Here is a 24,434-nt window from a genome sequence, read left to right as displayed (position 1 = left end):
TTGAGCAGAGGAGAAAGAAGATTGCAGAGAGAAGGAGTAAATGTGCGAATGAAATTTGAAAGGCAGGAGGGAGCACTATAAAGAGAATGAGCAGAGATGGTAAGGAATAAAGACGTGCAAACTCAAGCACAGAATGGCAAGGAGGAACATGACTAGGGAGAGAAAGAAAAAGAACAGGAGAATTTAGAGCAGACTTTGAGGGATAAATGTCAGCGAAATGAGGCACAGAAAAGCAAGAAAGAACATGGTTGAAAAAGGTGGATCGAGTAGGAACAGGAAGAGGAAGAGGAACAAGAAAAGAGAAATGCCGAAGCCAAGAATAAATGCACGTATAAAAACTAAGAGTGTAGAGAAATATAAAAAAACAAACAGAGAATCCAGCACTTGAAATAAAAAGAAAAAAAGTCATCGGAACTAAAGACGAAGAAGAAGAGGAGAAACTGCATGAGTCTGAAAGGGAAGCGGAAGAGCAGAAGAGAAAGAAGGCGCTAGTTACGGCGCATTGTGGAGTGCAAATGTTTATCTGTGTAAAAAAATAAAGAGGAAGAGGTAAAGGTGCACGTAGGTGAGCTTTAAACATATATTATGCAGGAGGAAGAGAGAAAGAGAAATAGAGAACACACCGTAAGCTTTAAAATGCATATGCCATGAGAGAGAGAGAGAGAGAGAGAGAGAGAGAGAGAGAGAGAGAGAGAGAGAGAGAGAGAGAGAGAGAGAGAGAGAGAGAGAGAGAGAGAGAGAGAGAGAGAGAGAGAGAGAGAGAGAGAGAGAGAGAGAGAGAGAGAGAGAGAGAGAGAGAGAGAGACGAGGGGGATGATGCAGATTCAGTAAACAATAGTACATATGCAAATGAAAAAGAAAAAAATGGATCAAATCAGGTTTAGAAATCACATTGTAAGGGGTCCATTCAGTTTAATATAAAAACAATCTTTTCCGTTTATTTCCTCACTCATATCTTAATGTTGAAATGTATTTATGAATTCATCTAGTGAATATCCGAGTTAAACACACGAACACACACACACACACACACACACACACACACACACACACACACACACACACACACACACACACACACACACACATGCACGGCCACCAGACAGCATCGCAAAAGTATTACATTACGAGCCATTTCAGACCAGTGAGGCATGACTAGACCGAGGAATTGGACACATGACTCATTACCTATTCATTATATTCACGTTAAGTTAACCTCCACCGTGACGAGGAAGGGAGGAGGGACAGGCTCACCTATCGCACTGGAGAGGCGGCGGGAGGTGATGACACTCAGCTTGCCGGAAGAGATAATCCAGTCCCCGAAGAAGCTAAAGCTGAGAGCGCCAAGGTAACGGAACAGGAAGGGAAGGCTGGACAGGAGGCCATTCTGAGGGCGAACACTGTGCCGTTACTTCTTCACAGGTGACTTGTTTGTTTGGTTACTTCACGCGTGACTCTTGTTTTACTTGCCGTTCATTTTCCACACGTGACTCTTGTCCTTTATTTTGCTCTTCTATTCCTTTGCCTGGTTTCGTTTTACTCTTAATTTTTTTAATTCTCATTTGGTTACTGGTCAAAAATAAATTAATTTTCTTGCAAATTTATCACTATCATTTTTTTTGCTTTTCTATTAACCTAAACGCTTTTCATAAACTTTACTAACCTTTCGCTTACTTTCTTTAGACACAAATATAATTCGCTTCACCTCTACTACTCGTTTCTAATCTACCTTTTCCTATGACATAGCTACAATAAACACTACCTTCTGTACTACTAACTAACGCAAAACAAAGAAAATTTTATAGAAACAGAATAACCAGCATTGACACATCTTTATTTCCTTAACCATTTTTTCCTTTCATCTTTACATCCAGACGTTATTCTGTTTCTACTGAAGCTGAGGCTCGCCACGAACAAACCTGTCTCTGATGAAAATTTGATACTTCAAGCACACCACCAACCAACCAATCAAAAAACAGCAACACGAACAATATAACCTTACCTCTTTAATCGAGAACCCCAGGACGTTTTTCATGTAAGTCGGCAGGTGACTGAAGAAGATGGTGAGGCCAAACATGTTCCCTACGTCTACGGCCACAGTCACCCAGAAGGCCACGCACGTCAGGAGGGAGCGCCATGGCACCTTCTTAGGCCGACTCCAAGAGCTGCCAGACTTCCTTACGGCGCTCTCAATGTATTCTTTCTCCTCGTGGCTTATTCTGAAGGTATGGATCAAGTTGCAGGTTACTTAAGGGTTGTGTGTGTGTGTGTGTGTGTGAGAGAGAGAGAGAGAGAGAGAGAGAGAGAGAGAGAGAGAGAGAGAGAGAGAGAGAGAGAGAGAGAGAGAGAGAGAGAGAGAGAGAGAGAGAGAGAGAGAGAGAGAGAGAGAGAGAGAGAGAGAGAGTTTTGTACGTGGTGGCTGGTGTTCCTTTATTTTTCTTTGTCTGTGTGTGTACATTGTTTGTTTTTGGTCCGTTTGTTTGTTATTTGTGTCGGCACTGTTGTGATTGCTGTCGTTGTTGTTGTTATTGTTGTTGATGTTGTTGTGCTGCATTTTATCATTATTGTTATTATTATTACTATCATTATTTAACATTATTTTCATCTTTATTTATCTTTATTCTCCTTTTCTTAATTGTCTCTTCCTTTTTTTCTTCTTATTCTTCGTCTTCATCTTCCTATTGCACTTCTTTCTCCTCCTCCTTTGTTATGCATATTTATTCCTGAATGTCCTAATATCTCTCTCTCTCTCTCTCTCTCTCTCTCTCTCTCTCTCTCTCTCTCTCTCTCTCTCTCTCTCTCTCTCTCTCTCTCTCTCTCTCTCTAATGGAAGACACTGTAACCTGAACCACGTCTCCTTGTTTCCACTAACTTTCCGTGTCTTCCCTCCACGACCAGCACCTGAGGAGGACCTGAAGTGTAGTGCCGCCAAGGACAAGGAGGTGCTGGCCGGCAGAGCAAAGTAGTGGCAGTAAATATTGTGGATGTAGTAAAGTCGCAGTCAGTCACGTAACCTGCTACACTTACACTTACAACTTCTACTAATATAATTCTTCCAATTTCCTCTGGTTTTCTTAGCATATCAGTAGTGTCAGAAGACTTGAGATTGAAGAAAACGTTGGAAAAGAGAGAAAAAGACCTCCTAGATACATATTGTTAGGTTAAGAAGGAAAATAACATGAACAACAACAGTAGCAGCAACAGTAGAAACAACGACACAAAGCATAAGATGACAGCACATACATACAACTCTACCTTGGGTGTTGGCTTGGTGTATCCGCCACCAGGAGGAACCAACACAACGCCCACGCCAGGCAAATCGTTCCTGGGATGTAAAAGGCAGCGTCCCAACCCAGAGAGTCCACGATAATGCCACTCAACGCCATGGTCATCATCATACTGAGGTTAGACCCTGTAAACAGAGGAGCAGTGCTGGTAGTGATCGTGGTGAGCAGTGGTGGTAGGGGTAATGTTTTGGTTTTTTTTCATTTAAGAGGGGACAACAGGCCAAGAGCAACTTAAACTGGTAATTAAAAAGAGGGCCCACTGAGGTGCCTGTCCTCGAACAGAATCGAAAGAGCTAACCAAAAGAATGGGATAAATGTCTTCAAACCTTCTTCTTAAATGAGTTAAGGTGACAGCTAGTGGAAATACAGAAACAGGCAGAGAGTTCCAGAGTTTACCACAGACAGTACTTACTGGTTAACCCTTGCGTTAGAGAGGTAGACAGAACAAGAGTGAGAGGAAGAGGAAAGTCTTGTACAGCAAAGCCACGGAAGAGGGAGGAAGCATGCAGTAATCAAGATCAGAAGAGCAGAATACACAGGTGTTACTAAGGGAATATCTAATGGAGGTATTCTTTACTTACCAAAATAGACACTTGACACGAATCTGGATCTCTCGAAGGGCGGGATCCATCGAGGCACCAGAGCATGCATGGAGGGCCACATGGGACCCTGCAGGAGAGGGAGGCGAGGATAGAACCTTAGAGAAGAGGAGGTAAAATTCTGGTGGTGATGCCATGGAGATGATGAGATGATGTGATAGTGATCTGATGGTAATGATAGTGAGGGATAGATTAGAGAAGTGACAATGTTCTGGTGATGGTGATAATTTAATTAAGAAGTTGTGGTGTTGTTGGTGATGAGTAGTGGATGAAATCAGGTGTGGCTCTGATATGGTGGTGATAGTGATGAGTAGATTAGAAAAGTGGTCGTTCTGATGGGGATGGTGATGAAGAGAAGTAGATCAATTGAGAGGTTCTGGTGATGGTGAAAAGTAAGTGGTTGTGATGATAGTAGTGAGTAGATTAGATGAGATGAAGCTATTCTGGTGATATTGATGGTGAAGTTCTTTTAATCTCTCATGTAAGTCACATATTTAAGTAAAATTCCATATAGATTCATCGTGTGTGTGTGTGTGTGTGTGTGTGTGTGTGTGTGTGTGTGTGTGTGTGTGTGTGTGTGTGTGTGTGTGTGTGTGTGTGTGTGTGTGTGTGTGTGTGTGTGTGTGTGTGTGTGTCATCACTCCTACTCGGATAAACCTTTTTAGCTCAAGACAAAGCACGCTGCATGAGAACAATAGCTTCCCTGCCTTTCATCCCTCCCTCCAGCCTTCCTTCATCTCCCTCGTCCTCCTCCCACGCACCTGGAAGAAACCCATGAGAGCCCTGACAGCAATGAAGGCGCCGTAGTGGTATCGAGCCGCTATCGGGGAGAGGAGCGTGAAAAAGCCACTCGTCAGACCACAGAGCCCAAACGTGATTCTTGTTCCGTACATTTCTGCAAATCGACCGCCGATAATCTGCAAAGAAATGAGAGAGAGAGAGAGAGAGAGAGAGAGAGAGAGAGAGAGAGAGAGAGAGAGAGAGAGAGAGATTTAAGTATACAGAAAATTAACATTAAAAACAAATATTAGAAAGAAATGAAGGGAAAACTATCTAAATCTAAGAGAACAAAGGATGGCAAATGTACATACTATATAAAAAGACCAAAAAACAAAACTGAAAATAAAACAAGAGGAAAAATTGAACGACAGGAAAGGGAAAAAAACAAAAAACATACATATAGAGCTAAGACTTACAAAAAATAACTCAAAACATCACTATTGTCATTTAAGAACCACATGAAAACAAGTCAAGTAAAACGACGATAAAAAAAAAAAATCATCATAAGTACCAGGAAAGTTTTATATTTTGAATTTACGAATGAAAAACATAAAAAAATACTGATAAAAAGGAAATAGGTAATTGAAACAAGAGGTAAATATTAAAACACACAAGAACTTTTACAACATTAATACATTTACAAGTTTAATGCGTGCAGTCTTAAAAATCTGTCGTTTGGAAGCGAAGCAGTTGGAAAGGGAAGGCTGCAGAAGGTGAGTGGAAGGGAAGAAGAGGAAAGTTAGGAGAATAAAAGCGGAGAGAGGCAGGAGGAGAAGGAACGAAGATGGAGAAAGAAAGAAGACAGGAGAATAGAGAGGGAGGAGAAAGGGTGAAAGGTAGGGGAATGAAAGTAAAGAGATAAATGTGGAAGACGTAGGGAAAGTGAGAGAAGACTATGGTGACTAAAAGAAAAGGAAAGGAAAATAAAGGAATGAAGATAAATGAAGAAAAAAGAAAAAGAATTGTGGAAGCGAAGAAAGCAAAATAATGGGATGTACGAAGGAAAAAGAAGGAAAAAAGGAATAAAAGAAGAGGCAGAGGCGAGGAGGAAAGAGGTAAGAAGAATGATGGGGAAAAACTAGAATGAAATAAAGAGAAGGAAAAATAAGAAAAAAGAGAAGGAAGAAGTAGAGAAGAGGGGAAGAGAAGCAGGAAGATGGATGAAGAAAGGGAGGAGCTAAACCTGGCAGTGACTTTATTAGAATTGGGGGTTACAAGTGCAAAAGAAGTATTAGTATTGCAGACTGTGTTAAACTACTCGGAAAATGAAGTCGTATAGGTAGAGAGCCTTTTGAACAGCTACCAAGGACCAGGAACCGCCCGTGGCTACCTTGCAGAAATAGAAAAATGGAACAGAGAGGAAAATAGAAGAAAGGAAAATAAGAGAGGAAAACTAGGAAAGAATATACTAGTTGAAAGAAAATAATTAGTAACAAGAGAAAAGAAAATAAATATGGGAGGTAAGAAATAAAATGAAAAATATAGAAAGAATAAGTAAAAGAGAAAGAACACGTCGAACAAAAAAAAAACAAATGTAGAAGGAAGAGAAGAAAAAGGGAAACAAAATAAGAAAGCACACTGTCGAGAAAAAGAGTAAAGGGAGACAAAAAAACGAGAAAAATAAAAATACACATATGAGAGGGAAAAAGAAAAGAGGAGAGAAGAAATGAGGAAAAAAATATGGAGAAGAACGATGGAGAAATAAAACTGTAGAATAAAAAGAAAAGAAAAAGTGAGAAGAAAAATGTAGAGTTAGAAAAAAGAAGGAAATAAAAGAAGGGATGGACGAAAAAACACAAGAAGGAGAAGTAGAAAAGAGAGGAGGTGCACGGAGGATGTGAAAATGAGAAGGAAAGAAGAAACGTCCCCTAAAGAACTGCGAACAAAACAAAGGATGAAAAAGACAATAAAAAGAGAGAAGATCAGATAAGGAGACAAAAAACGGAGAGGGAAAGCGATCCGAGTGCGTAGGAATCAACAGGAAAGAGACAGAGGAAAAAAGAACGTGGGAGGAAGGGGAAAACGAAGCAGCGAGGGGAAAAAAGAGGAAAGTGATACGGACAAGGATAATTACAGGACGTGAGAGGGAAGGACTCAAAAAAGACCTTTCCTAATGACGGCCATTGGCGCCTCCTGACTGCCGCCCTGACCTTCCCCTGACCTTGAATGTTACTTTAATTCTAACCTTGATCTTGAGTAGGGGAGACTTTAAAGTACCTGGCGCCATTCATAAGACAACACGTTCGTACTGCTGGGAGGAAGAATTTTAAATGTTTGAAGAAAATGAAAGAAAAAAAAACTAGTGAAATATTTTGGAGGGACAGAAAAAAAACAACGTCTTATTCCTCAAGTTTGACACACATATAAATTTTGGTAGTCATCACTCAATCTTGCATCATGTTAATGTTTTTTTTTTTTATTTTGTGTGTGTACAGTACCTGCGTGAAGATGTACCCGTAGAAAAAGCTCGCGAGGACAAGTCCCTGTGTTATCTCGTCCCACTCCAGACCCTCGTCCTCGTCTCCCTCCATCATCTCAATATCCTGCAGGTGACGGGACAAAAATAGTGGAAAGAGAATGTGAGTGTTGTGTTATGTCTGGCATTCGTTTTTTCTTGGTCTGGTATAAGAGATTTGGAAATTAAATAGTAGTAGTAGTAGTAGTAGTAGTAGTAGTGGTAGTAGTAGTAGTAGTAGTAGTAGTAGTAGTAGTAGTAGTAGTAGTAGTAGTAGTAGTAGTAGTAGTAGTAGTAGTAGTAGTGGTGGTGGTGCAGTATGGATGCAGTATTATTATTATTATTATTATTATTATTAGTAGTAGTAGTAGTAGTAGTAGTAGTAGTAGTAGTAGTAGTAGTAGTAGTAGTAGTAGTAGTAGTAGTAGTAGTAGTAGTTTTTGTAGTTATTGTTAAAATTTTTGTACTTATAGTAGTATAAATGATGGTGATGCAGTAGTTAACGCGCGAGAGTCACAATCGAAAGGGCCTGGGTTCGAATTCTGGCTCAGGTCAGAAGGTTAGGCAGACTCCTTTCTACTGTCGCCCCAATTCACCTAGCACTGATCATATAACTTTTGTACAATGGCCTGCCTGACCATCTTGGATCATCTATCTGGCAGCCATGGTAATTCATATGATACCACCATAAGGTTGAATATATTTAAGATGTAGCACATAAGTTAGAAATGCGGAATCAATAGGGAGCTTGCTGAGTCAATAGGGAGCTTAAAAGAAGATCAAACAAATTTATAGACGAGGATGATAGTTAGATTTAGGTAGTTTTGTTCACACGTGTAGGTCTGACGGCTTCTTGCAGCTCTCTTAAATTTCTTATGTTTTTAATTAATAAATCCATTCCAAATTACTACTATATTACTTTTACTACTACTACTACTACTACTACTACTACTACTACAACTACTACTACTACCACTACTACTACTAGGATTACTACTACTACCACTACACTGACAACCACTCACGATCCCTGACATTCCATACACGTGGTACAAAAGACGAAGCAAAAGCGATGAAAACGTACAACCCTTCCTTCCAATTCGCGTCCCGTTCGGCCTGACTCGCCCTCTCCCGCCGCCGCAATCCCCACTGCAGTAACAGCGGCATTGATTTTTTCCCTTCGTCAGCATCTATTCCTTACACTTTCAGGTTCCTTAAGGGGGTGCAATCTATACTCCTCCTCTTTCGTCCTCACTGCGTAGGCGGGGAGGAAGAAGTAAAAGGGAATGAAGCGAAACAAAACAGCTCTCCTTAGGCACGCGAATGTCTGAGTTTGCCGTGAAATGTTGCCGTGGCCAAGATAAGACATGCTTCGAGTGTCCGCCGGTATGAAAGGAAGGGAAGGGAAGGGAAGTCCCGCTCGAGAGATATACGCATTGCCACTGCTCGTACCTCCGCTTCACTGACTGACTGATGTGCGGAGGCTTAAAGGGAATACATAAACAAGCGGTAATGCAGAGATGCTACGCCGCTGTGCCTCGCTAACTTTGCTTTTGAGCGTCGAGAGAAAAAAAATGGTGATAATACGCTGTTTTTTTGGCGCTATAACTCCGTGTCCTTGCGTCCTTAGGTAATATTTAGAGGTAATGGAAGTAACTGGTAATGTAAATACGCTATGCTGCTGTGCTTCAACTCCGTGTCCTTGCCTTCTCAGGGAGACAAAAAGAAATGTTGATAATTCACTCTACCACCGCGCTTCATGTCCTTGTCCTTGCTTCTCTGCGTGCTGATTAAAGGGAAGAGTGTAAAAGGTCACATAGATGATTAGCCGGATTTGAAAGAACGTTTCTCCAATTAAAATTGTATATTTTGTTTTAATATATCACTAAAGTCTTAAAAAAAAAAAAACACTCTGAAACTCATGTAACTTCAAATAGAGTATTTTAAAAGTGGTGAAGGTTCGGTGCTCGGAAGTGTTTCACAAAATGGTGCCTTGTCTCAACCATCCGTTATCTTATCTCTCTCGCCTCACTATTGATGATATGGTATGCCGCTGCGTTTAATCTCTGTGTTCTTGGCTCCTGATTTAATGCGTGGGGATACATTTTGGCATATTCAGGTGGAAAACATTATAAAGTCATGAAAAGACAGTAAATTTTGAGATTAGCAGTAAGTGAGCTATCCACATATGTATGTACTGTACACCCACTTGAAATATATGACAGGAAGAAGGAATATGACTCAAACTACCTCTAATAAGGCGATAAAAGTAATCGTTTCATGGAGGCGTTAAAACGGATGAGAAAGGAGAAAGCAAATTGAAAGAAACTAGAGAAAATTCACATGCACATTCTATTCGTCCTTATCCACATGTATGCGTATCCAGTCCACAAGAACCCAGCCAGACACACACACACACACACACACACACACACACACATCTGCCACCACGACACAGAGCAGAGGCTGAGGAAAGGGTTGCATTCAGTGGCTTGTCAGGCAGAAAGCACAGAGAAAAGCGACTTCACTTCCTGGCACTTGAAGTCAATCTGCCTTTGTTGTAGGGAAAGAATATGGTGGAGCTTCCTTCTCTCACTCGCCCGGATAGAGAGAAAAGAAAGAGATGAGACAAGGATGATAGGAGGCAGAGAGAGAGAGAGAGAGAGAGAGAGAGAGAGAGAGAGAGAGAGAGAGAGAGAGAGAGAGAGAGAGAGAGAGAGAGAGACTGAAGGAGAGAATCTTAGAGGAAGGAGTTAAAAAAATATAAGGGGAGCTCCAGAAATAGACACGCCAAGGGAGAGAGGAAGAGAAGATGAGCAAAAATCGAGTATAAAATCAGGAAAAAAAGAGACGGAGGAAGGCTTGGAGATTTAATATGAGTATAAAGGACAGGGGGGAGAAAATCAACTATAAAAAGTAGAGCAGGTGAAGAAAAATAAACTTGACACGATACGGTGAGTGATGAACGCGACAAAAATGATGAAAATAATCTAGTTAATTGTGTATATAATAAGCTGAAAACCCATTATATAACGAACTTAGGGGATACGAACATGGAAAGTAAAGAAAGCTGCAATAAGCCATTAGGTATACACGAGGAAGGAGTTGAAACACAAGGGAGATTCTACCTGTACATCAACCAGACATTGAAAACTAGACTGAACATATTGGTGGAAGATTAGTGTGATGTCAAAAGCACTTAGAAAAAAACCAAGGAAATAGATACCATATTGTATTGTAGGTATTTTGTCTTATTGAATATGTGACCGACCAAAGAGGGACATGAAATTTGCTACACTATCATACCGAACGCAGCGGCAGAGAGAGATTTTAGAATAAATTAGAATGAAGTCACTAAATATGCATCTCCACCACCGCTTCCCACATGAAAGAAAAAACAAAGTGTAAATTTCAGTCTCCTCTTTGTTCGAGAGATTACCAAAAAGGGAAACATTTGGGTTGCAGAGCGTACAAAATAACACGTGGAATATCCAACTTAGCCTCGCCAGTTCATTTTTTCTAGCTTTCTATTATTTTTCGGCACACTTCCACACGAAAACCAGCCGCCAAAGATGGTATAGTGGAGCCTAATAACCTTAAAAACCTTTTGTTGGCTACCTAGCAAACGAAAAAAGATGACTATGGAATTAGACCAAAGAAGAGACGACTATATCAAAACTATACTATGAAACACTTTTTGAAGCTCTCTATTTCTGTTCCTTTCACTCCCTTTCAATACATAGGAACCACAGGGGCAGCATTACCTTAACCTGGAAGCAAATTGCACCGCTTTCCGTCCACTACCACGGGGGTGAGCACTGGGGGTCGTAACAGTAACGACTATACTGCCGCTATTGTCGCTAAAGGCTATTCAGTAGAAATTTGTGGGACGTCATCTCTACTTTATGATTTTGTTGGTGTGATGGTGGTCATTATGGTACTGGTATTAATGGTGGTGGTGGCAATTATGGTGAGAGTGATAGTGGTGATGGTGGTCATAATGATAGTAATGATGATGACTGTAGTAGTAGTAGTAGTAGTAGTAGTAGTAGTAGTAGTAGTAGTAGTAGTAGTAGTAGTAGTAGTAGTAGTAGTAGAAGAAGTAGTAGTAGTAGTTATTGTAATAAGAACAATAACCATGATAACAATGATGCTACTACTACTACTACTACTAATAATAATAATAATAATAATAATAATAATAATAATAATAATAATAATAATAATAATAATAATAATAATAATAATAATAATAATAATAATAATAATAATAATAATAATAATAATAATAATAATAAAAGTATAGCTACAACTGAGGAAAAAAATAAAAACAACCAGAACAACAACAACAACAAAATAAAAAAAAAATATTCCACTGGTTATCTTCCTCCACACCACCACCACCACCACCACTACTCACCCAAGGTACAGCGGTAGTGCTGTTGCCGCCCTGCCCGCCTCCTGTCCCAGCACCGCCAAGCTCTCGTTACCTGAAGGAGAGAAAGTAAGCTGAGGTATCACATAATTAATCATCCACCAACATAACATCGTATACAAACTTTAATCCTCTTTCTCCTCCACCTCTTCCTCCTCCTCCTTCTCCTCCTCTTCCTCTCTTTTCCTCCTCTTTCTATTTATCTTCCTCCTCCTCCTTCTCTTCATTCTTATCTTGATCTTCTCCTCCCCCTCCTCTTCTTTTTCGATTTCCCCTCTTTCTTCTTCGTTCTCTTTCTTCTCATTTTTCTTGTTGTCGTTGTTTTCTTCTATTTCTTCGTCTTCTTCTTCTTCTTCTTCTTCTTCTTCTTCTTCTTCTTCTTCTTCTTCTTCTTCTTCTTCTTCTCTATTTTCTTGTTTTTCTTTTTCTTCTTCTTCGACCTTTTCTTCTTTCTCCTTCGCCTCCTCTTCTTACTACTATTCTCTTCCTTTCTCCTGCAATTTGTACCTGAATACTCACCTGCAGCAAAACACAAATAAAAACATACTGGTATCAAGTAATAGTCTACGATATGTTTATATTATACATATCTTCAATGACTGACGGTATAATACATATGTAAAAGGGAAAAATACACAAGATGAGTGATTTATTACTATCCATTTTAGGTGCTCACATCCTGCAAAACTACATTCGTTCCTCTGTTTAAAGTAATAAAGAGTGGTTGATGAAAAGCAGGTCGTCATGGTGTAAAGTATATTATATATTTCTAGTGTTACCTGGCTTTTTTCTTTGTGTGCGTGTGTCATCTTGCTGATGTTCAAAATAATATAATGTGATTTACCTGAATGTAAACGTTGCATAAATACAGGAAAACAAAGACTGACAATTCTAATTAATGTAAAGTGTGTGTGTGTGTGTGTGTGTGTGTGTGTGTGTGTGTGTGTGTGTGTGTGTGTGTGTGTGTGTGTGTGTGTGTGTGTGTGTGTGTGTGTGTGTGTGTGTGTGTGTGTGTGTGTGTGTGTGTGTGTGTGTGTGTCCAGTGTGAAAGGTTAATATATGTTATTTGAAGGAGAGAGAGAGAGAGAGAGAGAGAGAGAGAGAGAGAGAGAGAGAGAGAGAGAGAGAGAGAGAGAGAGAGAGAGAGAGAGAGAGAGAGAGAGAGAGAGAGAGAGAGAGAGAGAGAGAGAGAGCATGGGAGCGGTGAATCAAGAACCATAAAATCATAACGATAATGCATGGAATACGTACGTTCCAAATGAGAAATAAATGAGACTCCATAAGTAATTTATATATATGCAATTAGGTGACAAGATAACAAGAAGAAGACTCATAAATCCCACCAGTTTGCGCACGTAGTCAACAATTACATAAAATATCCCCTTTAGCCCAAAAATTCCCGTGAAAAGCCCAAATGGTATAAATGTAAAAAAAAAAAAAAACGACAAAATTTACCTCATCAAACACCTGCTTAGTAACACACCTATTTACATATAGTCACCCTAATTCCAACCTGATGATATTCGTACCTCATCCACACCTTTATTTAAACCTCCGCTCTCTGGTAAACCTCACCCTTTTAGTCACTTCAACATTAAAGGTTCATTTCTACTATAATTCTATCCTTTACATAATTCATTCACACCCTTACCTGCCTGCAGTCACTGAACATACCTCATTAATCTCAAACATCACATCTATCGTGACATCAAAGAACATGAACTCATAAGCACATACAAAAATAAGGAACGCTGCAGGAAGCCATCAAGCCTATACGTGACACAACTCACACACTCCTCTACCAGGCATTACAATAATGAAGCACATTTCATTTGTCTCATGTGCCACACGTGCCTTAAAATCAATCGTAGCTAACCTGCAATATCAACACACCATCACCTGACCCCTACATAATTGGGTACATCTGCCTTAAAATTAAACACAAGTAACCTCACCTTGTTGGCATTCCACCCTGCCTTTCATAACGCTTGAAGAATTCTGACGCACCATGGCAACAATGGCCACCGACAGATTGATCCTCACGCTCGTCATCATCACGAAGCCCATGAAAGCCAACGCCCCCATGGACATTCTCGCCGGGATGCAGCCTGAGACAGGAAAATACACATTCTATTGTTAGGCTAAGGAATTGATAGGAAAGAACATAAGAAATAACACATACTCGTAATGACTCTAGTGCAAGTCGTCTTCATCAAGTGAGAGTTCATCAGTTTCTACAGTGGAAAATGCAAGTGTTGCCAGATTAGGTTCACTCCTTCCTACCGTTTGACCCGTTTCAGAAGAAGAGCACCAAGACACGTCAAACTGTTCTGACACTCCCCCGTAGGTTGTTTTTGGGCACAAGTGTTATGAGTGGGCTATCTTTATTCTTATTTGTTTTTTGCCTGCATTTTGTTTCCTTTTTCACTCTTCCTTGGTTTCCTCAATCTGACTCCTGAACATGTAATGACATAAATGAAATAATATAGAAGAATTTAAAAGCGTCTTATTGTTCTTATTGTTCTTATTGTTCTAGTTTTGTTGGTGTGTGTGTGTGTGTGTGTGTGTGTGTGTGTGTGTGTGTGTGTGTGTGTGTGTGTGTGTGTGTGTGTGTGTGTGTGTGTGTGTGTGTGTGTGTGTGTGTGTGTGTTTCTCTAGTCCAGTTAGTTGGACTCCTTAGAGAGAGAGAGAGAGAGAGAGAGAGAGAGAGAGAGAGAGAGAGAGAGAGAGAGAGAGAGAGAGAGAGAGAGAGAGAGAGAGAGAGAGAGAGAGAGAGAGAGAGAGAGAGAGAGAGAGAGAGAGAGAGAGAGAGAGAGAGAGAGAGAGAGAGAGAGAGATTAACAAATAAGTCTCTAGTATTTACAGTCATGCTTTATGAATAGACAAATCTTTGGTTGCAGGATTGAACAACACAATGTAAGCAGTAAGACAATTTCAGGACAACACTCCTTTAGCAAATAATGAAGCGTTTCACTTCTCATTATGGGGTTACAACACCGCATTTTATAATCTCTTTTGGTAAACTAATATGAAGATGTTCATTAGAATCTTATAAATATTCAATTCAACCAGTCTGTCCAAATTTTACTGAAAAAAAATCTTACCAAACTGACTTAATCTAATAAAATCATACCAAATTTACCGAAGCCAAACCTTACTAAATCTAATCCAACGCAAACAATCCTAACCTAACCAAACCTAGCCAAAACTAACTAAATTGATGTCATAAAATGAAATATCCACCAGAGCCACACTCTAGCTTCATACATCAAAGATAAACTGACTTTGTTCTATTCCTTTGGTTCATAGCTGTGCCGTGATTCACTGAGTTTATTATGATAAGGAAATACTCAGCTTAATTCCACTATAAGGTATAAAGATTTTACGAGAGCGGTGTTTAATCAGAGAAGAGACAAGATAAGCCGCTGGACAATCTCGTAAAACTTGGAAAATGGAGCTTCTGGTAATTCTTCACTTAGGGAGAGAGCCACTATTTGTAAATATTAAGGAAAAAGGTAAGAGAGAATATCCCTAGCAACTTAAAAAAAAATAAATAAATAAATGAACGACAATATGAACACACCTCAAAAGTTACTCTAAAAGGCAAACAATTTAATACAATCATATCAATAAACACCCCAGCTTCAAGAATTAAGAAAAATAGAAGAAAATAACCTAACAACCAAGGAAAATAAAATAATGAAGAAAAGTAAATAAAAGGAAGTAAAAAACGTAAGTAGGATAATATTACATAAGCACAATCTGGAAAATTAAGAGAAAATAAAAAAAAAAACTATCTAGGCAACTGGAAAAAATAAAAGAGCGAAGAGGAAACAAAAAAACCCGGATACGAATATTCTTACATTATAAACAAAATTAATGAGTAAATAAATGGGTAAAATTATCAGATGAATAAGACAAGAAGCCGCAGTGACTCACCACATAGGCGCTGAAGGAGTCCATTGAAAGAGTCCTCCATCCTTAACCTGAAAAAAAAAGAGAAAAATCAATAAATACACCAAAAGGCAAAATTTAACTAGTATCGTATCCTGGGTTCAAATTAGTTTTCTAGTGACTGTAAATGAAGTGGTGAAAGATATAGCATACTAAAAAGATATTGAAAAAAAGAGATAGAAATTAATAAATAGATGTGTATGTGTGTGTGTGTGTGTGTGTGTGTGTGTGTGTGTGTGTGTGTGTGTGTGTGTGTGTGTGTGTGTGTGTGTGTGTGTGTGTGTGTGTGTGTGTGTGTGTGTGTGTGTGTGTGTCACGATAATGAACGGCAGCTTTGATGATGAATGATAACAAACATTAGGATGAGGACGGTAAAAGACAGTGACCTACGCCTGAAAGACAACTATGGTGCTTACATAATGGTGAAGGAAGGAGTCAATTAGTCCATCACGTGCCCGCATCCCTTCCATTCCCATCTTCCTTCCCTATACCATTGTCTTTCTTCCCTCCCTCCATCCTTCTCTCCACTTAATCACACCTAAGGACTGGTCTCTCCTCCTCTTTCCTCAGTTCATGCGCGCGCGTACACACACACACACACACACACACACACACACACACACACACACACACACACACACACATCTCCTTGGGCCTCTCGTGATTATAAATTCCCATTCTCTCACCCAGCTGTCTCTTCCTCTCCTGTCCTCCCAATTCCTCTATTGAGGACAAGCAAATTTTTTGCTTGCAAACGTCCTCCAGGTAAAAGTCACACGGCTGTCCAGAGAGTTTGTCAGACTTTTGAAAATGACTGTGCAATGCAGCAACACACATTCCTCAGATATCTGACTCCGTGCTAACCTCAAATATCAAGTTATGGACCATGAATCTTAATCTAATGGGCAGCTGTCACGTGGATCCTAGAATCTGTACCTTATTTATATTATATATATATATATATATATATATATATATATATATATATATATATATATATATATATATATATATATATATATATATATATATATATATATATATATATATATATATATATATATATATATATATATATATATATATATATATATATATATATATATATATATATATATATATATATATATATATATATATATATATATATATATATATATATATATATATATATATATATATATATATATCACTTTATGTTCCCAAATAAGCAAATTTAAATAGTAAGTAGCACATCACAAGCAGCCTCTTCTCTCTTTTTCCTATATACTAGTTGAGAAAGCTGTCGTTGTTATATAATGCTAATAATTCAGCTCAGTAAATGACCGACATTACATATGAGCCGCACATTATGCAAGGGGCTATGCTAATCCGATGCCCTGACCTGAATACTGATTGCATAATCTATCATGCAATTAACAGCTTCCGTACCGTCATGCATACGGAAAATAATAATACTGCATAATCACTGAGCCATATTAATTCGTTCGTTTTTTCCCTGTGTGTGTGTGTGTGTGTGTGTGTGTGTGTGTGTGTGTGTGTGTGTGTGTGTGTGTGTGTGTGTGTGTGTGTGTGTGTGTGTGTGTGTGTGTGTGCGCGCCATCAATATATTACAAGTCCTCTTTTCCGTACGTTATCACATCATGTCAAAATATCCTTACGACCAGTATGAATTTATCTCAGTTTTCATTTATCTATTTTCATCTCTCTGTATCGTGTCATGACGTGTCTCATTACAGCACTGCTCGCACTGTCAACCAGCTGCACAGGCTTCTGAGAGCAGTACCACATCACAGTAAACCACATGATACGGCATGTTTATTAATCACCAATATTCATAACACGACACAATTTGCAAACAATTTCTCCCTTACTGACATTTTACACTTTAAACTTCGTGACTTTTGCACCTTTTTACTCTTTTTCTTTTCCTTTTCTTAACTTTATAGTCACACTCACTTCCCAATTCTCCCTTCGTTCATGCTTCCCTTTCATACTCATCATATTTCCCTTTATATTTCGCTCACTCTTCCCAATACACTTCGTTATATAACTTTCATACCTACTAAAACACTTTTATAAACTACTCTCACCCTTTCGAGCATTAAACTTAATCCACAAATACTTTATATTTCAAAATGCATAAATTACAACTCAAATCGTACAATATCACTCTTTCCCTATACCAAACTACTCGTACACTCACTCGTAAAAAGCACAACCTTCTCACCAGTTCCGTATATCAAGTCACAAGTTTCACAATTTCACCTTTCCGTCTCTCTACCAAGCTTGCAAATACTAACAAATTCATCCTTTCCTATATTTTCAGCTTGATATTGGTAACATCTAGCAACCACAAACACTTGCCTGCTCCGTCTCCCTCTCCAGCAGGGCGTTGCGATGCCACTAACACCTGAGACTTCCATGGAACCCAAAATACCTCGGTGTCGCGAGATCATTAATTCCTTCTCACTTACTTACCGCCTTTATGAATTCCGTCCCACGTTTCGATGGACTAGAAGAATCTAATGATCACAGTTCCTTCTATGCCTTCCCTACACCTCCTCACTCCCATCTTCTCCACGGTAGTTCTTATAGTTTTTCCTCTTGTTTTTTTCTCGGTCTTGCTCTTCCTCGTCCACCTCCTGCAACGGTTGTGTCGGTCTGCAAGATAAATAGGCGGTGAGAGCCGAGCAGGAAGCGACTACTTTGCCGTCAAGTTTGCCTTATGTTCTTCATTTAAAACGCCGGGCATTGTGACCTTGGAGGGTGACGAATGAGAGAGAGAGAGAGAGAGAGAGAGAGAGAGAGAGAGAGAGAGAGAGAGAGAGAGAGAGAGAGAGAGAGAGAGAGAGAGAGAGAGAGAGAGAGAGAGAGAGAGAGAGAGAGAGAGAGAGAGAGAGAGAGAGAGAGAGAGAGAGAGAGAGAGACAGTTCTTTATACATCATACACATCCAATATTCATTAACAGAATTCATTGCTTAATCAGTGTCTATTATTTTTACAACATATCCCTTTCCAGTGAATGCAACTTTTTTTCCTTGCTTCCTTTTAGTGAGTCTTTCTGAAGCGCAGTGTTGGCATGTACGCTTTACCGAGACGTGAGACCTGCGTGTTGAGGAAATGCCACGCTGAAACATACTATTAAATAAGCGAATATACAGAACTCAGGTGTTATCATCTCATTCCAGTTCGTCACTATTTATTTGTTGTTATTGTTGTTGTTGTTGTTGTTGTTGTTGTTGTTGTTGTTGTTGTTGTTACTCTTGTTGTTATTGTTGTATCACTTTAGGTGAGCGGCTGCAACTACTTATGCTCCTTCTCGTAGGGTAAAGAAAGACACTCTCTCTCTCTCTCTCTCTCTCTCTCTCTCTCTCTCTCTCTCTCTCTCTCTCACTTATTAATAAAACAGTCGTTACTAAAAAACACAAAAATACTACTAACAATATATCTGTTCCAATTTCTCTTTGACCTAATAACATGCACACTGGTACGTACAAAAGTGTCATTATATTGAAATACTCATAGCAACATATACAGTAATTCAGTAAAACCTTTGTTGCATATATATCTTTTTTTACTTCCACTTCATTTGTATCTATTTCTTTCACCATTGCCATTAAACTCTCATCACCACATATTCCTCTGATTCTCAAGATTGTAGTTTTAGGAATGGTGAAGGATTAAACTCTGTAGAAACATGAAAACACCTTGAAAGCTCTAGCAACTGTCTCTCCAGTCCCTAGTAACTATTAGTAGACTTAAAGACCCAAGAAACTTAACTCTAACCCAGTATTTACTTGACCCTAATAACTAAAAGTAACCCAATTAGGTAAACATAACACCAGTAACTAGATTTAGTAACTTCATTAAGGTCTCGGGAACCACAAACATAAAACCTTAATTAACTATGATACCCCAGCGATGTGGCTAACAATAAACCATAGTAACCTTCGCTAGAGATGCCTAGTAACCAGTAGAATCATAAAAACACCCTTGAAATTCCCAGGAACTTCCACTACAGATTGCTGAAAGTAGATAAAATTAAATCAACTGATATTTTTTTTGCCACTACAGCATATTCCTATACTTTGAATGATGATTAATATGTAACGTACTTTGAATGTTAATCAGTAACCAAATGGCCTTAGAATACAAACTACTATGGAAAAAAAAATAATAATAAAAATACGAGTGGCTTGAACTGATGAAAAAGAAAACGCGGCGGAAAAGACACCAGAGAAAACTGAGTCTTCAGTAGTAACTATTCTAATTTCTTATAACTCCTGTACACCTCCAATTGTACGGTATTAATTGAATGATGGCAGGTTAAAATTGAAATCAAATTAATCGAAAATAATTATGATCCTGTATTTTTCTTCTCCTAATCAATGATAGAAACCGGAAATGAAACCAGCGAAACATCCTTGAGCCAGGGAGAGCGAGCCGTACCACCACGAGTCAATAACCTCTCCACACAGGCACATTCACACATTTACACACACACACACACACACACACACACACACACACACACACACACACACACACACACACACGTTCGCTCTTTTTGATCTCTGGTCGCCGTTGGATTATCGGACTAACAAAGGTATTAGCACCGACTCCCAGCCTTACACCGCCTCTTCCCTTTACATCTTCATTCTCGGAACAACAAAAAGTGGGAGAGGTAGCGCGAAAGAAAAATAAAGTGCTCGTTTCTTCAAAGGAGTACTGAGTAAAAGCCTTCATTGATTCCTCCATGTGTGCCTCTAACGGGACGGAAATTCTATGAACTTTATACGATGAAAGGAGTGAAATAAAATAATCTTGTATTTTGAAACACTGCACAGCTTGTCTAATACATTCACAAGCTTGTATTTGAAGTTACACGAGATTTTGAGACTATTTTTACCGTTCTAGTGACATATTAACAAGATTTCTACACTAAAGACAGGAGAAACACTCTTGAAAACACGTGTAATCATGTCAATGGCCTTTGAAAGTGATCGTGGTGAGAGCAAACTCGGGGCGGAGGCGGAGCAGAGCAACCTTCCCTTATGTTTCTCTGTCGCGCGGGCCAGGTCTTAGAGTGGATCGGGCAGCAGGGATGAAGGATAGAGGGCAGCATTTTGGGCGGCTGGGTCCAAATAACACAAATTCAGTAGGCCTATTTAAGTATGCAGTGCTTCCTATGAGTGTGATCTGTAGGAATGGGTGTGAATCTAGACCCAGTAATGTGGCGAGGCGAGGATTTGTGGTTGTCTTTCACTGTTTTTTTGACTGCCATACCCGTGTGTGTGTGTGTGTGTGTGTGTGGGTTTGCTGTTGTTGTTGGTAGGTGGTGGTGGTGTGTGTGTGTGTGTGTGTGTGTGTGTGTGTGTGTGTGTGTGTGTGTGTGTGTGTGTGTGTGTGTGTGTGAGAAGTTCAAGGGATGATGTAGAAAAGTTTATCAGTGTGTTTCTTGGGTGTATTTATCTAATCTTGGAGTGACGCAAATTATTATCATTATTGCTTAAATGCAGTCAGTCTTCGATCATTATTTATGGAACGCTTTCATGTAATATACCTTCTCTATGATTCATTAATATCGAAGTTGAGTATTTGTTGTTCAGTTGCACACTACTTGTTTGCTATAATTTTCTCTCTCTCTCTCTCTCTCTCTCTCTCTCTCTCTCTCTCTCTCTCTCTCTCTCTCTCTCTCTCTCTCTCTCAATGATGTGAAAATACACGTCAATTTCTTTCATTACTACTATGTTAAGTTGAGACATTCATTATACACAGTCTGGGATCTGAGTTCAGTGCTCTGTTATCGTTCTCAGCTGCTGTTCAGGTAAGAAAAATGATAAGACTACAAATTAACCCTTTATCTGATAGACACATTAATTAACTTTTACTATCAAACGTCAACATATCTAATATCCTGAACTGGTAAACGTAAAATGTACTGGTAAATTCCTTTATTCTTGTATTCACGTCTCGGTTTAATGAAAAGACAGACATTTGAATGAGTGAGTGAGTGAGTGAGTGAGTGAGTGAGTGAATGGGTGAGTGAGTTCCCACTTCATACTCTCTCCTACTCAGTCTATAAGTGTAGATGAGCTAAGTAAAGATAATGTATGATTGGTGCAAAGATTAGACAAGATATCTAATAATGTATTACGTGTACAATATGTGTTTTGGTAAATGTTATTATTACTTTTCTTTTTCTTGTCGTTGTTGTTGTTGTTGTTGTTGTTGTTGTTAATTTTGTTGCTGTTACTACTCCTACGATTCTTCTTTACCTTATTATTATTATTGTTTATTATTATTATTATTATTATTATTATTATTATTATTATTATTATTATCATTATTATTATCATTATTATTATTATTATCATTATTATTATTATTATCATTATTATTATTATTATTATTATCATTATTATTATTATTATTATTATTATTATTATCATTATTATTATTTTACTTTCACTACCATTATCAATGTAGTAGTAGCAGCAGCAGCAGCAGCAGCAGCAGTAGTAGTAGTAGTAGTAGTAGTAGTAGTAGTAGTAGTAGTAGTAGTAGTAGTAGTAGTAGTAGTAGTAGTAGTAGTAGTAGTAGTAGTAGTAGTAGTAGTAGTAGTAGTAGCAGCAGCAGCAGTAGTGGTAGAGGTAGTGGAGGTAGGGGTGGTGGTGGTGGTGGTGGTGGTGGTGGTGGTGGTGGCGTATGTATGGGTTGGGTAGTAACAGAAGAAAAACACCAGACTGATAAGTCGATAGCAACAGTGCCATACGAAACATAGGTGTCATGTATACCTTGATTCCTTCTACTCCTTGATCCCAGTAACTCAAGCTTTACATTCTCTATAAAAATAAATAAATAAAATAAATAAATAAATAAAAGAATAAAAAAGAAAATTATTTGTTCACAAAAATAAAAAAGAAAAAAAAGAAAAAAATCAGGTGTCAATGCTGAATCATTAAGGAAATTTAAAAGAACATTCATTATAAGAACAGATGAATAGGAATAAATGAAATATGGCAGTACTTTCTTACAGAGTATATGGATATTTGCAGATTGCCTTATGTTATCATGAAATCTTAACCTTGAGTTGAAAAGTATATGGACCAGAAGCCACAAACAGACGTAAGGTGAGATTGATAACGTAACCAAGGATGAGGACAACAACAAGGAGACCAGGATGAGACGAGGATGAGAGCAAGAAAAACATGACGGGAAGGAGAAACAAGAAGGAACATTTGGAGAAGGAGGATGACGAGAACAGCGAGAGGAGAGGGGGAGATCGATAACGTAACCAAGGATGAGGACAACAACAAGGAGACCAGGATGAGACGAGGATGAGAGCAAGAAAAACATGACGGGAAGGAGAAACAAGAAGGAACATTTGGAGAAGGGGATGACGAGAACTGCAAGAGGAGGGAGAGAGATCGATAACGTAGCCAAGGATGAGGACAACAACAAGGAGACCAGGATGAGAGCAAGAAAAACATGACGGGAAGGAGAAACAAGAAGGAACATTTGGAGAAGGGGATGACGAGAACTGCAAGAGGAGGGAGAGAGATCGATAACGTAGCCAAGGATAAGGACAACAAACAAACAAGAGACCAGGAGACGACGAGGATGAAAGCAAGAAAAACAAAACGAGGAGAAACACGAAGGAACATTTGGAGAAGGGGATGACGAGAACTGCAAGAGGAGGGAGAGAGATCGATAACGTAGCCAAGGATGAGGACAACAAACAAACAAGAGACCAGGAGACGACCAGGATGAAAGCAAGAAAAATAAAACGAGGAGAAACAAGAAGGAACATTTGGAGAAGGGGATGACGAGAACTGCAAGAGGAGGGAGAGAGATCGATAACGTAGCCAAGGATGAGGACAACAAACAAACAAGAGACCAGGAGACGACGAGGATGAAAGCAAGAAAAATAAAACGAGGAGAAACACGAAGGAACATTTGGACAAGGAGGATGACGAGGACAACAGCTAGAAAGATAGAAAAGAAGACAGCCATCACTTCTATTACTAGCCTCGATACTCAAAACCATCGAGAAAGGAAGACGAATGCTGCGGCTGGTAACAGAGCTATAGTATATGACATTCTCGTAGCATTAATCCGGATACCTTAAACCCTCCCTTGATAAGACATAAAGGTACTAAGCTACTATTACTGCCCCGAATGCTACTAATAGTTCATAATCCATGGTGTGACGTTATGAAATTTGGGGACGTTTTTTTTTGTATTCGTACTGTGGTTATAAAGTGAATTAAGAAGAAAAAAGTGGAAGGTAAATTCAGCTGTTTGAGTTATGGAATATTGTGGATGATGCAATATAAAGCTAGAAAGTGGTAGAAGATGAAGAAGATGATGATGATGATGATGATGATGATGACGATGATGATAATGATGATGATGATGAAGAAGAAACAGAAATTGAAAACCAAGATGAAATAACAAACACAACATTGACTACTACTACTATTACTACTACTAATACTACTACGACTATTACTACTACACTACTGCTACTGCTACAAGTACTGTTGTTACTACTACTACTACTATTACTACTACAATTACTCATTTAACTGCTGTTACTACTACTACCACCACTTCGGCTAATATTATTTATATAGCTACTACTAAAACTATAATGTCACTGCTACTACAACCACCACATTATCAGCTTACATCACCAGCGCCACCACTAATCAGACGTTTATCACAGCGCTTAACATCAACACGTGGTGGGGACATGAAATGGTTGCCGCGAGTCATGACACAGCTTCATGTTACTTATGTGTGTTGCCTGTTCATAAATCATGAAATTCAAGGTAATGTTAGATCTAGATTCTGATCCTTCTTGAGTCTTGAGTTTGAGTTTGAGATTGAGTAATTTTGAAAAGAATTTGGTAGTT

The 24,434-nt window shown here is 38.9% G+C and overlaps 1 protein-coding gene across 1 annotated transcript in view; it reads right to left on the bottom strand.

The window, feature by feature from the left end:
* LOC123507612 (putative inorganic phosphate cotransporter) overlaps positions 1-24,434 on the bottom strand; it is a 174,125-nt gene that overhangs the window by 5,242 nt on the left and 144,449 nt on the right. The window contains exons 3-13 of the mRNA XM_045260626.1: positions 17,992-18,174; positions 15,496-15,542; positions 13,512-13,664; positions 13,231-13,307; positions 11,542-11,607; positions 7,105-7,209; positions 4,648-4,803; positions 3,869-3,956; positions 3,256-3,412; positions 2,003-2,219; positions 1,255-1,387 (exon numbers count right to left, since the gene is read on the bottom strand). Coding sequence (XP_045116561.1) covers positions 1,255-1,387; positions 2,003-2,219; positions 3,256-3,412; positions 3,869-3,956; positions 4,648-4,803; positions 7,105-7,209; positions 11,542-11,607; positions 13,231-13,307; positions 13,512-13,664; positions 15,496-15,535 — 1,192 coding nt within the window. The 5' untranslated portion in view covers positions 15,536-15,542; positions 17,992-18,174. The remainder of the gene's footprint in view (positions 1-1,254; positions 1,388-2,002; positions 2,220-3,255; positions 3,413-3,868; positions 3,957-4,647; positions 4,804-7,104; positions 7,210-11,541; positions 11,608-13,230; positions 13,308-13,511; positions 13,665-15,495; positions 15,543-17,991; positions 18,175-24,434) is intronic.

The sequence above is a fragment of the Portunus trituberculatus genome, chromosome 23 (assembly GCF_017591435.1).
Source record: "Portunus trituberculatus isolate SZX2019 chromosome 23, ASM1759143v1, whole genome shotgun sequence".
Lineage (NCBI taxonomy): Eukaryota > Metazoa > Arthropoda > Malacostraca > Decapoda > Portunidae > Portunus > Portunus trituberculatus.
This window is presented reverse-complemented; position numbering and strand designations above follow the sequence as displayed.